At 36.8% G+C, this 17,531-nt stretch overlaps 2 protein-coding genes across 2 annotated transcripts in view; one reads left to right on the top strand and one right to left on the bottom strand.

Annotated features, from left to right (window-relative positions):
- Nucleotides 1-1,352: 1,352 nt before the first annotated feature.
- Nucleotides 1,353-17,531, bottom strand: part of LOC109855709 (monocarboxylate transporter 4-like) — a 72,852-nt gene continuing 56,673 nt past the window's right edge. Inside the window, exons 8-11 of the mRNA XM_020430232.1 lie at nt 4,770-5,052; nt 3,937-4,111; nt 3,152-3,358; nt 1,353-2,001 (exon numbers count right to left, since the gene is read on the bottom strand). Of these exons, the coding sequence (XP_020285821.1) occupies nt 1,568-2,001; nt 3,152-3,358; nt 3,937-4,111; nt 4,770-5,052 (1,099 nt within the window). The 3' untranslated portion in view covers nt 1,353-1,567. The remainder of the gene's footprint in view (nt 2,002-3,151; nt 3,359-3,936; nt 4,112-4,769; nt 5,053-17,531) is intronic.
- Nucleotides 8,978-12,402, top strand: LOC109855710 (facilitated trehalose transporter Tret1-like). Its single transcript, XM_020430233.1, has 3 exons — nt 8,978-9,111; nt 9,622-10,002; nt 10,263-12,402. The coding sequence occupies exons 1-3, from the start codon at nt 9,003-9,005 to the stop codon at nt 11,192-11,194; spliced, it is 1,422 nt and encodes a 473-aa protein (XP_020285822.1). The 5' UTR covers nt 8,978-9,002; the 3' UTR covers nt 11,195-12,402.

Here is a 17,531-nt window from a genome sequence, read left to right as displayed (position 1 = left end):
GCTATTTCTACATATTTCTATCTATAAAGAACTGTAATAACAACAGATGCAGTTTCTTGATCATTTTATATGTGTGTGTGTGTGTGTGTGTGTGCTTATATATATATATATATATCTTACATTATATTATAAACTTTTTTTGGTATATATATATTTTTTTTTCATATATAATTGTGTGTTTTATTCTCACAAAAAACAGAATATTTACCTAAGTTTGATCATCTATTTCTGAAATACTTTGTGCGTACGCGCGCGTATATATGTAATATTGTGACATATTTTGAATAACATTAAGCATTCTTTTTTGAATATTGGCTCGCTCTCTGTCGATAATTAATTTTTTATTAGTCGAACGGACTTCACCCCGACCGAAATTCAAAACGGAATTCGAACCTTCAAAATGTGAATTTCGTACCGAGTACACGAAACACTACTCATAATATTCGTATTGTATGTGTATATGGAAAATATTAGATACATCTTTATTTTACATATACGATATATATATACGTGTCATATTTTTGATATATGTATTATATATGTGCGTTATATACTTTTATACGAGACTGTCGACTATTTTTCTCGCAAGTCCCTGCATCTGTCGCCTGCAGCTTTTCCACATTTTCAACGAATTAGTGAGACGAAGAACAATTAAAGTTAAGTCTTAAGTACATTCGGAAGCTACATGCGAGACTTTTACTTTTGCCGTTTTTTTTTTTTTTCAAATACGACAGACAGTTTTTTTTCCGCGTGGCAGTAATAGTCTTCCCGAACTAACACACGAACAAGTACTTTTCTAACGCGCGTACAATACATTGAATTTAATGTATTCGATATTATTGGACTAAAATACAATATATATATATATTTATAAACCTGATTTATACGTGCTATTAGTCGATCTCACTTAGCAAACTAGTAGGAAAAGACCGTCGGACTTCTATAAGGAGCTTTATCTGCTATTCTCTCATGATTTGCACATGAGTATTCGTAATGTTAGAGCGAGTACTTCTTTTTTTTTTATGTCTACTATTTTACTTTCTGCTTATTCTTGAAACTGTGCGCGCCGGCTTTTACGCTAATAGTGTTGCACACTCAACCTTTCTCAGGAACAACTCTAAATTTTCCGACAAAATTATATGACAGGTATAAAAAAACAAAAAAGTAAATTTGAAAAAAAATAGCATAGATTGAACAATATCTAACATGATGGCACAACGCGTAAAAATAAATTTAATACATGTATAAATTAAAGAAAATTTTGAATATTTGCTTTCATATTTAACATTTGAAGTGCAAATAATAAAGAAAGAGAGAGAGAGAGAGAAAAAGATGTCTTCAAATAATTCTCCATAAAATGTAATAAGCATTTCTTCTCTGCCGCGTCGCTACCTACGTAAGCATAACAAACACAAAGAGTTCTTGGGACAGAATAAATATTGTCGGAGATGCCGCCTAACTGCTCAAAGTTAAAACAAGGGTCAAACTTCGCCTCGAGGTTCCATTAGCCTAATTTTAGGAAGTTGCGCGCGGCATTAACTAAGGCCGTCACCACCCCGGGTTCGTTCTACACGCTGGTGGTGATCTGCTCGATGACAGTAATGTCACGATGACGTCGCGGCCGCATTCGATAGGGGTCGTGATGATGGCCGAGGCCCTCCGGGACGCTCTTGCTGGGTCGAAGCGGCACGTGAAATTGCGGATGACAATAGTGGTCCGTTTCTGGCTGGCGTTCGACAAAGTCGCGGTCACGCAGATTGTCCTCGACGTCGAGAGGCACGTGTAACGACTGCGACTTCGGCAGCCGCGGCCTCGGCGGTGGCGGACACACGCATGGCGGCGGCGGCGGCATCACGCCGTAACTGGAGATACGAGGACCCGGCAAAATCGGCGAAGCCGGTTGTCGCCCCCAACCGACCAGAAAAAGCAACGCCGCGCCGCACAAGGAACTCAACGTGCACGCGTAATAACCCACTCGCGGGTTGCTCTCGTTCATGTAACCTGAGAAAATGAAAATACGAAGTGATTACCAGCGACGTTTGCTTTATTTCGCGGTTGAATAATGTGTACATGATAATTGAGGAGATATACTAAAAAAGGATAGTATATGTAAAAGTAACAATATTGCATTATAAATATATATATATATATTAATATAAACATTCAACAATGCTTTTCACTTACATAATAATTTATAATATTTACAATTTATATATATATACATATATATATTTATTGCAGTTAATAATATAAACATATATTGAAAAATTTTGAAAGTTTATTTGAGAAAATTTATTTTTGTAATTTGCCATTTGCATATAATATTTGCTCTGCTTTCGTGCACATATATGTACGTAAGACACGTGCTCTTCAAAGCTCTCTTCAAAGGATAATGTACTATAATTATAAAAGCGATGCATATGAAAATGGATAAAATGTTCGTAACGAAATTAAGCTCTCTTCAGACTGACCAAACCTTATAATCCCGCTATTATAATGCGCTTCTTCTTACGCGTGACATTTGTCACACGCTTCTTTGAATATTCTCTCAGCGAGAATGCACAGACCAAGCTTGTGTATTTTACACAAGCACCGTGCATTATTATTGAGGACAGACGGCATTAAATTCATACGTAGGAAATGTAAGACTATTAGGAAGGATTTTAAGCGAGAGAGCGGATTTCGCTCACTTTGCTCCTCCAAAAGCTCTAATACAGTTCTTCGAATCCACAAAAAAACGTTACGTTTGAATGTTTAAAACGTTATGAATATTTCAAATGAATATTTCAAATGTGAGTTAACACATACATACGTACGCATTATAAACTATTTTTGTCCCTTCTCTCTTTTATAAACACACAAGCAGATATAAAAATATATATTATAAATAAATAAATATATATTATATAGGTACCGAATATTTTTTCTCAACAATAACTTCTCCTTGAATATTTGTTTTCTGTTTTTTTTTTACTCAAATGTATATTTACGCGCAGTCAAAGTTTACAGCGAAGAAAAGCCGAAGTTCGTGATATATATATACATATATATATATATATATATATTTCTATCGTCATGATTTCTAAGGGAAAACTCTTGGAGCTCTTTCTTGGGAACAAGTGTGCGTAAAATTCCGTACTTCGTGCTTTACCTGTAAGGGGAACTCCAAGAAGAATGGGCAGAGCTTCCGCGGCTTGTACCAGGGCCCACGATCTGGCGAAGTGTCTCGCTCGCAGTCTTTCCAGAGCCAACATCTTAAGGGAGTAAAGAGCACCGCCGAGCGAGGCGCCGTAAAGCCCGGAGGCCAAAACGAGACCGTGATAACCTTGTACGCTACCAAGCGCCACTTGAGCCACAGCTTTAAGCAGAGGGAAAAGCTAATTCGAATTGGTAATCCTGGCAATGCGTGATCTCTAGATCTACAAGTCTCGCTTGTTCGCCCGCAAAATTTATGCACTATAATTTTCTAACTTCGCCTCCTTCTGTGCTACTTCTCCCCGCCGAGACGTTTCCGGATATTCCGCGCGGATAGTAAACCAACAAATTTCAATTTTAAACCAATCGCGTTCTCCAAAACGATGTGTTTTTATTTCAGTTGTTTGCATTTTGAAAAAGAGACAGTTTGTTGCATAACTTGTGTGTGTGTGTGTGATTTTGTATCAAAATAATAAAAAAAAAAAATCTCATAAATCAGTATGCGACGTGAAACGTTAACTATTAAACGCCAAACAAAAATTGCTTTACGTGTTTTTGAAAAACTACTAAAAAGATCACCAGCGATCGGCAGTAATTGAATGAATGAGCGTGTGTTTGATTCCCATTCGATTTGAATCACACCGCTCGTAGTTTAACTTAATAGCGCGCTACGGTTGACGGATTTGTGCGCGCGGAAATGGACGTCAACAAAAATGTTGGCGTCCGCGACATGATACTGACCAACCCCAATAAGCGCCGCTTGGCAAAGATATTGCCTGGACACTAGGCACTGAGCGGATGGTCTGGCAGTAACTATCCCCCAAGCCGCGCATCCGAGCGCGGCTGCCAATCCTAAACAGGTCTGCAGCAACACGAGCGCGCTGGCCTCGAGCCCCTCCTGGTAGCCTTGCAGAGCCTGAAAGTGATGTTTCTCATTAAGCGATTGCACCGGGAAAGTCGCGCGCGCTGCTACACAGATAACATCCCGATAACGCGGACAATGAGCTGACGGTAATGACGCTCGTCGTAATATCGACGATCGAAATTGGCTCGTTCGTATCCTGAGATTAGTTTTCGCAAAGCGCGAAATCAGGAAAAGCATAACTCGGTTTTGACTCGGAGCACAACGTGCTCCTATTACAGCATTTAATGTCGTTATCTTTGATTCTATTATTGTCCCGAGTGTTGACCGACCGACCGTATTCTTTTCAAAATGGATTGCGCGATGTTGAGAAACTTAAGTCGTCTTGTTGTCAAATCGCACGGGAATGCGGGGGTGCGGTTTTAATTCTTTCAACTGAATACCGCGTGGAATTAAAGAGGAGAGACAGAAAAGACGGAGCCAAGAATCTCGGCGATGTGTTTTTTTTTTTTCAAAAGAGAAAGAAAAATAACCAACAATATGTAACGTCGTAGCGTCAAACAAAATGCAATCTCTCTCTCTCTTTAATTTGTACTACGTCAGATTTCTGACCAAAAAAAAAAACGAGTATATTTCCCAAAAACAAAGAGAAAAAAATCCATTGTCGAAAAAAATATATCCCCTAGCTTCTCAATCACTTAAGTGTACTTACGATATAGAAGGCAGGGGTGTAAAGACCAAAGCCGGCCGCGCCGGCGGCCAGCATGAGCATCCTCACAGGACGCGATCCCAGAGGGCTCAGGTCGACCAACGGCTGTTTCGGTACTTTGTTCGTGGATTTCTTTTCTTTGACTTTGCTGCGCTGATTCTTCAAATGCAATATGGCGCGTCGCTGCGGATGGTAGAGCGAGGCACTCCGGTAAATCAGCCCCAGGAAGAAGGCCAACGAGAGTGCTCCCGTGACCGATTGAAGTCCCAGCCGCCAGCCCAGTTTCCTGCGGGAAACCAGCGAGATACACGACGCGTTATGATCATCGCGCGAGGGAATTGTCGAGTCAGCTGACGCGAATCTTATACGTGCCTTAAGCCCAAGTCCAAAGACCTTTTTTTTTGCATTACATTTTCGTCATCGCGCCGTTACGTTTTACGTTGTGAATATAAAGCTATTCGAGAGAAAATTTCTCTCGCTTTGTGCAAAAAACTCTTTCGCTCGTTCGCAAAGTTTATAATCGAATTATATTAAAGAACCAATATATATATCTGAATATATATCAAATTTAAATGAAAGCTTTTATTTTTTGTCTTGTACTTTTCGTGTAATATTGTTATACAAGTATGTATAACATTCTTTAAGTTAATATAACACAAAAAATGTGATGCCACGTGAAATCTTGTACATCGTTGTACGTTGTTGTAAAATACAAAATTAAAATTAAAAATTAATTGTAAATATTGTGCGCGAGTGTATCTTAAATATATTTATAAAAATATTTTACGAATCTAAAAATATTTGAAATAAAAAAAAACAGTATCAGGTTGCTCTTAAAAACTCTCATGAAGTGAGCTGAAATGTTCGCGAAACGATATAAAAAAATGACACTAACGCGGTTCAAACGCGAAAAACATCTTCGAATGTTAATTAAAAAAAAAAAAAAAAAAAACAATTATTTATTAATAATACCTTGTTATGAGTGAATGTAAATATTCACTACCAGTATATAGTTATGTATAGTTTAACATGGAAATAAAAAATTGTAAAAATGTTATACATATTTTTGTTTGCTGAGACATTTCCGTGTTTTTCTTAATGATAATAAACTGCTAATAACACAATCGCACACAGCTGTCAATGTAAAAATAACGCGTATGATAACGCGTCGTCTCTCTCTCTCTCTCTTTCTCTTTCTCTTTCTCTCTGTCTCTCTCGCACTTGCTGTCTGCTTTCCTTCTTCGAGCGCGGCCGTAACGCCATCCGATATCGGAGAAATGTGAAAAGAACATTTCCCCTTTTATCTGAGCCCGTCTAAAGTCGATGTTTTTTTTCTTACTGAATCGAAATTTTTCGTAATTTGGACTTGAAATATCATCGTTCAGAGGTCACGTAGTAAGAAAAAGATATTTTTGGTCTCATTTTTGTAATTCGATTGAAACTAAAGGAGAGTCCAGTCGGTTCAGTCGTTGAGAGACATGAAGATCTCAACTTTTGCTTAAGAAAACTAGAGGCATTAACGCGTCTCTTGAGTTTTCTTTTTTTTTTTATAGCGTAAAGTAATCATTATTTATTTCGGAGAGAGAAAAAGAAGTGAATTCGCGAATCTTCCTCGACGGCATGTAATATCGAACGAATATTCTGTAGATATATACCGAACATACTATAGACATATCGCAATATGCCGAAGAGAAAATCGTTATAATATCTTTGAAAGATTTCTGCTTACGCGTCATCTTCTGTTTTCTACGTCAACTTCCGCTTATATCGAGTTTGCACGCTTATGTCAAAAGCGATGATTCGTTCTCGTCAACTTCTTCCTCTTGTGCTACCCAAGTTATCATCGCAAGTTGAACTCGCAAGCTCTGATCAGACATACGCACAGAATGAACGTGGCATAACCCTTATTCACACGTCAAGTAGAACAGAAACGTACGTATACATGTGCACACACACACACATATATGCATCGTACATGTCAAGAGAGTTGAGGCTAGTGGAACTTTAGACAATGAGTGCATATACAAATATCACAACTAATAACATAACGCGCGCAAGAGTGGGACAATCTCTAATGACAAAACATCTCATCAAAGTCACATATTTTGTAAGAGTTTCTCATATTTTAAATGTCTCAAAGAATAATAAATTTATGATCAGACGTTTTCATGTTTTTTTCAGATAGCGCCAAATGACAAATTTCATAACGTTTCAGAGTGTACACATTATGAAAGACTTAAAAGAAAAATATCAGATGTTCTCATATTTTTTTTCTTTTCATGTTGATATATTAAAGTAAATATAAAATTTTATCTGAGAATTATTGAGAAAAGATGTAAATTTTCTCATACATTCTCCTATATTTACGTACTCCAATGTTATTTACATCAAAACTAAAACGAGAAACATTTCGAGAATTATTTCAGTTTATTTATTTTACTTTAGAGTAAAAGAGAAGTCTTGTAATGTTTTTTATTAACTATCACATACTTTTGACTACTTGCGACATGCTGCAATTCTAATTTTAGATATATATCATGTTACACATGTTTATTTTTCTTTTTAATAAATGTCTGTTAAAATATTTATGTGTTTGCTTTTTCTCTACTTAATGTGAACAAAAATGTTTTATAAAAATAAATGGTTTATGCATGTAATAGAGAATTATTAATAGAAACATATGTAAAACAATAAACAACTGAAAAAGTAAATCACTATTTCTAACGTAAATAAATGCATTTTATTATTTTTATTCCACTTTTTTATTCCGTAGAGTCTCAAATTTCAATTTTAATGATGAGAAAGTCAATCTATACCGTAACTTCACGCGAAACTTTTCACTTTTTTGTTCTTATCAGCTCCTTTATATAAAATTCCGCAGAATCCTGTGTGCAGAAACCAATAAGAGCAAACAGCGAACGGTGAAAAGTTTTACGTAAAATTATACGTAATTCTCTCATTTCTTGAAAACTATTCGGAAATGCTCAAAAGTGTTCAAATTGCGTCAATAATTTGAGCAATTTTGAAAAACGTTTCTATAAAAAAATTCTATTAAAAAAATGTAAAAACTATTATTAAAAAATCTGATAATTTGTACAAAACAATTCTGAGAAAATTTTTGTCAGGAAGGAGAGCGAGAAAATTTTGTTATAAGCGAATTACTCGGCGTTACGTCGAGTCTCCCGACGACGTTAGAAGAAATCTGTTATAAGTTAATTATAAAATTCATTGTATATATGTATATATTCTTACCACGCAATATATTCGCGAGATTCTATAAAGATACAAAAGGAATTATTCTCAATCTACATCCGAGGAATTATTCTTAATCTACATCTGTCGAACATTTAAACGGCGGACATTTAAACATTTTCCGTGTGTGCTCACAATATCGCAGAAAATATTGAGAAAAATGTGAGAATATACGCAATATACATATTTTGGCGATATATTTATCACAACATTGTCAAAGAATCAACTTATGAGATTGTTTGCATTTTGATATTTGCGACTTCGCCGCAAACTTACTTTTGCTGATTTTGCTTCAATAGGCAAAATATTTGGCGATTTAACGATATCTTTGTTTGCGCAATTGTAGAGAGCGTAAAGTAAAAACAGAAAGTACATAAACGTTCATTTTAGATTAACGCGATACGATCCATAATCTTGCCGCGAATACTATACACAATAGCGCTCGGTGGTTGCGCAGTATGTACATAATGTGTACATAAGAAAAAGTGGTACAATGTGTCCATAAAAAAAAAAAAAAAAAAAAAAGTATGATCGCGCACCTCTTCTACAGAAGTTTATTGCCGTTATGGCTGAAGTGTGAAAATGCTTGTTACGTTATTTTTTGACCGTGACGATAAATTTCTCCGAAGAATTGCAAATGCGCGAGCGAAAGAATTTGTTTCGAAAAAATTCTTTCGTGATTTTTTCAGAACGAAAAAAGAACCGGTAACATATGTACACGTGTGCATGGTTCTCAATTGTGCGAGCACGAGGCCGCGGCTTATTAACATTTGCGACTTATTAGCATTTATATTCGTCACAAAATGTACATATAATTTATCTACTACTTATCATGTTTTTTTCGACTTAAACGGATTTATTGACACGGGTTCATTAATCACACATGGACTCTAGGAGAACCCGCTGCAGTTGAAGACTCTATATATGACATGATCATCGCGACGTGTGCGTATTGACGATTCTTTAGCAGAGAGATCAAGCACAATGCGCTCCACGCCAGGAGACTTAGTCGCGCAGAAAGTCACCACTACGGAGACTGAGAAGCAGGAAAAAACTAAAGTGTTGTGGCCTCAATGGATCGCTGCCATCGGAGGTACATAAAATATATTTTGACAATAAAATCTTTTTTTTTTTATAAATTATTATTTTGTCTTGTTAATATATTGCAGATTTAATTAATATTAATATTACGTCGTTTGTTACAATACATATTGATTAAATGTCATTAATTTAATGTTGTGTTGGGTGAATATTTATGCAGTTTTTTAAAAAGTCATTTATTTTATAATTATTTCGTGATTGTCATTATCTTCAGATTGTATATTAACATATTGTTATTATTATTTGTATCATTAAATAATAATTTTGAGAAATACTCTCTTATTATTTATATAAAATATTCCTTTATTATTTTTTATATTTCGGTTTTGTGTATGTTATCTTCTTTTACTGTATCTTTTTATAGATAAAATACAACTTATATGTAAATGTTGAAATAAGACAAAAAGAAATTGGTTACTTTTTAAAACTTACATACATACAAGCGATCTATGAATTATGATTAAAAAAATGTTTTTTTTTTTTTTTTGTTTTAAACTTTCAGTCACTCTTCTGCTGGTGCAAATAGGACTATTGGCAGGTTGGAGCTCGCCGTACATAGCCTTCTTGACCTCGCCCAATTCGCACATCCCCATAACACTGAACGAGGCTTCGTGGATAGTTTCGTTGTTAAACGCAGGCAGACTAATCGGCGCCATTTTCGGTGCTCTCTGCGTCAATTACTTTGGAAGCAAAAGAACTATTTTCATCATCAGTTTACCATTGATTTTCGGCTGGTTGTTTATAATTTTGGCTGATCGGGTGGAGTGGTTGTACGTGTCCAGATTTCTAGGCGGGATCGCTTTGGGAAAGACTTATAGTTGCTTCTCCCTTTATCTGGGCGAGATCACCGATCCGTCCATTCGCGGAGCTACGGTTGTTTTAGGTATGCGTTTTTCCAATGTGTGCGCGCGCAAACGCTCTCGAACGAATAAAAGTGCGGTTTTTGATTTTTCGATTGCGTCAACAGTTTTTATTACTTTGAGATAAAGACTCCGTTAAATTGGCAACGATAACAAAATAACAAAGAGTTCGCGAATGACGAGTCGTAACGATAAATCCGTGTTACACTTAAAAAAAAAAAAAAAAAACACTCAAAATACTTCAAATGTGAACGATCTAACGGGGATTGAAATTCTGTTGCAGCTATGGCCGGATTGTCGATGGGCACCATGATAATATGCATCATGGGCGCGTATTTGAGCATGACCGTTTCTACTAGCATAAGCCTCGCTCACGCCTTCGTATTGATGGCCATCTTTATCTGGCTGCCAGAATCGCCGCATCATTTCGTCAAGATCAAAGCGGATGAGAAAGCGCGGGCATCAATTCGCTGGTATCATCGCGACTGCGACGTGGAATCGGAAATGCAATCCTTGAAGAAATTTATCGAGATGAACAGCAGTTCGAGCACGATGGACGTTATCAAAGAGTTCGGGGTTCCGCATGTCGGCAAAACTCTAGCGATCGTCACGGTGCTCTACATGTACGCCCAAATGTGCGGCATAAATAACGTCGAATTTTACATGGAAACGTTGTTGCGAAACGCTCACGTGACCGTCATCGATCCGTCGGTGGTCGTCATTATAGTCATGAGCATCGGAATTGTGAGCTCTCTGTTCTCCATAATGCTGATCGACAGATTCGGCAGGCGAATCCTAATGATGACCTCAAGCGTCGCCGTTGTGATCTCGATCTCGTGTCTGGGCACGGTTTTCCAGTTTATCGACGCGGGATACAATTCCGTCTATCTCCAGGCTCTGGCGATCTTCTCGATGATCTTTTTCCAGTTGGCCGTGTTCATCGGTCTTCTCTCGGTACCTATCACGGTACTGAGCGAGGTCTTTCCGCCGCACATCAAATGCATGGCCGGTTGTCTCACCAGCATAGCGGCCGGTCTCTTCGCGTTCACTTCCACGTCGAGCTATCAGCCTCTCGTCAATCTTATAACGGAGAAATACGTTTTCTACCTTTATTCTTTGCTTCTGATAACCGCCGTGCCGTTCGCGTTCTTCTGCATGCCCGAGACGAAAGGCAAGTCGCTGCAGCAGATTCAGGAAGAACTGAAGAAATGCTGATGAAAGATCAAAGTTTTTGTGCGCGGACAAATTGTCCAACGGAATTTGTGAGGAAACAATAACTAATAATTTTGTTTCATGAGAGAGAATTATGAGGTGTTTTTTCTCGCGAAACAGACGCGATTTTGTAATTAAAATGACATATTGAGCAACGCGTTTTTTTTTGTAATCCGATCATATAAACGTTACATGTGTACGTTTGCTTGCGTACATCTATCTAATCTATCTAATCGCGCAAATAAATTAAAAATTACCGCAATCTTGTCGGCGAAGTTGATTTTGATTATACCGCGAAATGTTTTTCTATATTTAGAAACGTAATCGTAACTGGCATTTCGTTGGTGTCACACCACTTCGTTGAAGAACAGAGAAACGCACACAGAGAAATTTATTTAATCCCCACCGCGTTGTGACGCGTTGCTTTCAAACACGTACAATGCAGTAAATCATTCGATAATTCGCAACCGCGAGTCGCGGAATTTCTGACAAAAGGTTTCGCGACGTATAGCTGTACCGTACCAGAATCGTAGATAACGTACACACACATATAACGTAATGACACTTTCTTGCAAACTCGTACAGCTCGTCTCCGAATAGACCGTTTTTTTTTTCTTTTTTTTTTTTTTGAGACATCATCACGCGCGGTTATTGCGCGCGAAATCTTGTGTCATTCTAAATTTGGGATTTTTTTTTCTCGCAACTGAATGAAAATCGTTGTTTCTCCTCTCGGCGTACAACTACAAATTTCGCCGATAAAACGTATTTTAGATGTAGAGTTTTATATATATATATATTTTTAAGCATAAAACTTGACTAATATTCCAATTCGTTGACAACGTTACGACCAGAGAGCAACGACTGTGTGAGAATCTAATATTATCTTATCTCGTAGAGGTCATTGGTAATGACGCTGTTTTTTACTATTAAAACAGACACAACACGTGTCTCTGAACTCTGTAATGAGAGAGATAGAAATAGTTATGTCGATAATAGCTGCGTCGATTGTTACGTCTGCTGAGAATGATGTGTGTGATGTTTAAACGACTGTGTTGTGTATTATAAAGCCGTTAACGCGTTCGCAATCGGCGATTTTTTACAGCGAGACATTTACCCTGAACACCGCAAGGTTCTTCTATTTAATTATATACATTATTTATTATACTGTAATATGTGTTTATTAAGTTAATAAAAATAGATTTTTAAAATGACGTGGAACTTACGTTGCCGGTCGCGAATGTGTCAAAAGATTATTGTATCATAAGACGTGTTAAATGTGTGTGTGTGTGTGTGTGTGAGAGTGTGAAAAGCGTGTATGTATATAAGATATTTGAATAATTGAATAAAATAACTGCAAGAAGCTCTGATGTCTGCGCGTCATGAATGGAAAGGGAAATGGGAGGTGGAAGTTGGACTTCGCTCTTTTCGTTTTTTTTTTTTTTTTTACTATTCTCCATATATAACGTTTATAAATATCTCTATCTTGACGATATAATCGACGACAATCATCCGCAAAACATCGTATAGTAATATTTACGAAGATAATAAAAAGCTTAGGCAAACGCTTAAGTTTAACGATCTCCGTAGATGTTTAAAGCTTGAATATTGCTCGTTATTATTCGCGTAACTTCTATAACTTGCAATAAAAGTTGGGTAATAAAATGGCTTTTGCCTGACAATGATGCAGCTGAGCGATTTATGATACGCGATGTTTTCCTCCCCCTCTCTCTCTCTCTAACTCTATTTCACGTTGTATAAGTGGTTACGAAAGTCGTTCGCACACGTGTAGTAAAAGTTCAACATTATTGCATTAAAATTTCACCGAGGAGCAGCACTTTCACCACTTGTTTTTGCCGCGTCGTTCTGCGGAAAATTTTTCATAGTAAAATGTATTAAAACTTTTTTTGCGTTTCTTTTTTTTTTTTTTTTTTTTTTTTTTTAATATTCCGCTGATAATTCACTATCTTTCGTTATTTTTCACCTAACGCCTTTTAATCCTGTAGAAACTTAACAGTGAAATTATTAAACCTATCAAGTTTTAATATTCTGTGCCAGACGTTAGCGATATTTAATATTCCCGCGCCACGTAATCTCTGATAAAATTTTCATTTCATTCTTTTAATAATAATAAAATGTAGCGAAAGTGCCACATTGTTGACGATAGAAATAACTGTTTTAAAAAATTATGATAATAAAAAGTATACGAGAGAGAAAGAGAGAGAGAGAAAAAGAAGTCATAATAGTACATAAAAGAACCAGATATTCTCAAAAGCGAGCAAATTCTGTTTTAAAAATTCGAGAACTGAAAAAAAAAAACAACTATATTGTAATTTAAAAACTTACATTGTAATTTAAAAAAAACTGAACACGCTGTGTAACACGGTTACTTTTTCATTTTCTCAAATTGCATTTAATAATTTGTGTTCTTAATAAAACAAGCAAAGCAGAAAATTTTGTTTACCGCAAAAATTGATCTTAAAAAAAGTTGTACTCCACACAAGAGAGAAAAATAAAAATACATCCAGCATTTAGCCCCAAGCATTTTAAACCGGTTTTCAAAAACATAATTAAATTTCCAATCCGAATAATAATCACAGAAGTTTTCGTTCTCTCTTGCGCGTGCGTGCGTTCTAATTATTAAAAAGTAGAAGACTCGAATGTTCTTTCACACGTTCCTTATCGCAATATTTCCTGACTTTTCTCTTAGAAAAATGCAGTCCTCCCCACACGCCGTAAAGTTCTTTATGTTCTCTCATTCGCGCGGGAAGAGAATATTTGCAAATACACGCGACGTAAGAAGATTAAAATAAAAAAAAAAAAAAATAAGCTCGAGTTTCTTGAAGCCTCGTACTCAACGCCCCGTTTGCAAAAGTTGCGTTTTAATTCCTTTCGCATGAAGATAATGAGACTTCATGATTATTCATGTTACATATCTGGTACGGTTTTATTACGAATACGAGCCGTTATCTCTCCCGGGTCTGAATTTATTCTCCCGCCGTTTGTTTTCGTACGTCTTTTCTCTTTTGTTTTTGCTCTATCGAACGCAACGCCCTGTATTAAATGTTTATCATGCATTTCTCCGGGTCACATATAACGGTCGGGTTACACGCACGTGTAACAATCCGCTGCAACGTCGAGCGCTGCTTGACACGTTCGATACGATATAACGAGAGAGCGAGAGAGAGCGAGAGAGAGCGAGAGAGAGAGAGAGAGAGAGAGAGAGAGAGAGAGAGAGAGANGAGAGAGAGAGAGAGAGAGAGAGAGAGAGAGAGAGAGAGAGAAAGGGAGAGAGAGAGAGAGAAAGAGAGAGGAAGAGACAGAAAATTATCCAGCAAAAAGCTGCTGCGCGGCACGTTCACAATTGGAGCGCATTTGACGCCCACCGGTTTGTCGTTACCGCGGAATTACATGTACGCCCACGATCTTTTTTTGCGTGCATCGCGCATTTTGCTGCGGACTCGGTGTATCGCGCGCGCGCTCTCGTCCTACGCGTACCGGTAAAGTTCACCTGTGTGTTGTTGTACACGGGCTTTCACACAACGCAATATCGCGAAAAGAGCATGCAGTTTAACATTTCCGATATGCACAGAGTGAAACACAATTCTGTATATAGTATATGTACAGAATATGGTATAATCGACGATGTCAAAAAAGAAGACACATCGTTGTGCGTGGGACTCCAAGAGAACAAAAAAATAAATTTCTCATTTATTTCCCTTAGATGAAACAAATTGCGCGTTGTATGCCACAAAAATGTTTTTGTTTTTCCTCTATTTTGTGGTTCTTTCTTTTGACCGTTTTTTTTTTTTTTTTTTTTAACGTTTGAATTTGATGATATTTTCCGAATTTTGTTTTTCTATACAGTTTTCACAAAAAATAAATAAAAAATTGTATCGTATACTTTTTTTTACTTCTATATTTTTTCTTACACTTTAAGTGTAAGCCTTCAAACTTATACAAAGCAATTGGAATTAACATAAAAAGGATTTTTTGTTAATTTATTATGTACACATGTTTACTATGTACACATACATACACACACACACACAAATATATAATTTATTTTTTATTTAATTTGAAATAACTTTTTAGCTTCTCACGGTAGAAAAGAGAAAAATTCAATAAATAATCATCTTATGTATAAATCACTATACGTGTACAAGGCGATTGATAAATATCCGAAACAAAAAGTAAACAATTTATCGAATAAAACGTATTTATTTTTCAATAGAGTTACCTTCCGCCTCGGTACACTTTGACAAGAGAGAGAAAGAGAAAGAGAGAGAGAGAGGATTCTCGAGAGAGCATTTATATTTTGATAAAAAACGAGCTCTTCAAACTCGGTCATTTACGGCATCGATGAGTTCATTGTTAAAAAAAAAACTCGAAAATTTCTGTCCACCGCGCCATTTTTTCCGGATTTCGAGATAAATCAAAATCACACGGGGCCATATCTGACGAATAAGACGGATGAGACAGCGATTCGGAGCTCAACTCGTAAATTTTGTCCGTTGCAATAAACTGTGAGATGTGAATTTTCCATGTACAAAAATCACTAAGAGCGTCTGCTTTGGCAAGCTGTCACACAAAGACTGCGTGCGTGATAACAAACGTTTGACATTTGGAAGGATGTTCTTTGTTTGTTCTTCCGAAGGATGAAACTTGTCAACGAGACAACACAGCAATGTGATACCACTGTCGCTATCTATGCATCGCTTTTGACACTTATCAATCGCACCTCTCGCGTATAATTCTTGTGTTTTGCTTTTGATTATTTTGATTTAAATTTAAACTTCTTACTTTTTTAACAAATTCGTAAACGGATTAACTAGGGAAGAAACTAGTTCGACGAGTAATCTACGTTTCATCTTGCGCGAGAATCACCGCAATGCGGTTTCTCAGAGAGACTGCGAATTTCTTCCATTATTATAATCGCGATAGCGCAGACTTGGTTTTTTAAGTGACATCTCTCTTTCTCCTCTCTCTCTCTCTCTCTCTTTACATTCCGTTCCTTCCCTTCTTCCTGTCTCCGAAAAATAAAAAAAGAGAACCGTGACAGACAGACTGTACGTTTTTATCCAAGCGCGAAAAAAAATACAAAAACATTTTAGAAGAGAAAAAATTTGTTACATATAATATTTTTTGTCTACGCGTATAGAAAAAACAAGATGTTTCATGAATTTCGCGTTCACTCTCAAAAGTTCTTGCAAATTTTTATTTTTCAAACTGACAAGTCGCGGAATTTTTTCCAATGCGTTTTTTTTATTGAGACAGGTATCGTACTGTCTTAAAACAATTAAGTTGTTGCAACAAGCCGAGGGCATTATATGGCCTCGTCGATCATCCAGAAGAGCAACGTCTCTAATTGGATTCGCTTTTGCACTATATGCGAACTGTTGCGCAATATAACGAATGTGATAATCCCGCATGTGCATCATGTGCAGATCGCGCAAAGATGAAATCATAATACAAATCATTTCTTTCGTATGAAAACATAAACTCAACTAGTGTGTCAAGTATTCGATATTGCGGGACAAAAATTATTTTTTTCTTTTTCTTTTTTAATTTCGAATGATACACATATAAAAAAGAAGGAAATAAAAAATATACATACTGTATAATAAATTATCATAAATAAATTTTCGATGCACTGTAACATATCAGAGAGAATCGCAGAAATAAAATTTATTAAATGATTGAGCAACGAAGAGCGTCAAAAAAAATTCATATTTACTATCCCTTAATTATCGAAAGAATATATTCGCGAAAAACGCGGCTTATTCGAGTTATTCGCATTTATGCCGAAGATACACACGTACATATGTATGTACGAGTGGATCAATGACACTAACGAACGCGCGTCGCAAACTCCAAACAAACCGTTCTGACGTCGTCGGTGAAAGATATAAATAGATAGGTGAAAAAAGAGGAAAAAACAAAAAAACAAAAAAAAAAAAAAATGGAAAAGAATGAAGAGTTGAAGCGAATAGAACGTTCAATTATTCCACGTTGAATCTGCTCGTTGTTTTTGCGCTCGTCGTCGTGCCGAAAGCGTACGGACGGACGTTGCGGTGCACCCGGAACATGCAGTCGCGCGAAAACCTACGATAAAAGGGTGGCGCACGCATTGAAAGCAGTTTTGCCCGTATGTTACACGCCGCCCGTCCGACTTCTCGTCGTGCGCAATTTGTTTCGGGAGTCGTTGTCGTTCGGCAGGTAAATATCGTTACGACTAGCAGTAAAATTGATCGTTTTCGAATATATACATATAGTTCGCGGGAAAAACGACTCTCTCTCTCTCTCTCTCTCTCTCTCTCTCTCTCTCTCTCTCTCTCTCTCT

The sequence above is a fragment of the Pseudomyrmex gracilis genome, unplaced genomic scaffold (assembly GCF_002006095.1).
Source record: "Pseudomyrmex gracilis isolate BER0280 unplaced genomic scaffold, ASM200609v1 scaffold_96, whole genome shotgun sequence".
Lineage (NCBI taxonomy): Eukaryota > Metazoa > Arthropoda > Insecta > Hymenoptera > Formicidae > Pseudomyrmex > Pseudomyrmex gracilis.
The sequence above is the reverse complement of the archived record's forward strand: the minus strand, read 5'-3'. Positions and strand labels throughout refer to the sequence as shown.

What these genes read in the sequence shown, in the direction of transcription:
- LOC109855710 (XM_020430233.1), top strand. Translation starts at nt 9,003, where the DNA reads ATGCGCTCCACGCCAGGAGACTTAGTCGCGCAGAAAGTCACCACTACG. An exon ending in ATGGATCGCTGCCATCGGAG is followed by an intron (nt 9,112 to 9,621) that starts GTACATAAAATA and finishes TTAAACTTTCAG; the next exon opens with TCACTCTTCTGCTGGTGCAA. An exon ending in CGGAGCTACGGTTGTTTTAG is followed by an intron (nt 10,003 to 10,262) that starts GTATGCGTTTTT and finishes ATTCTGTTGCAG; the next exon opens with CTATGGCCGGATTGTCGATG.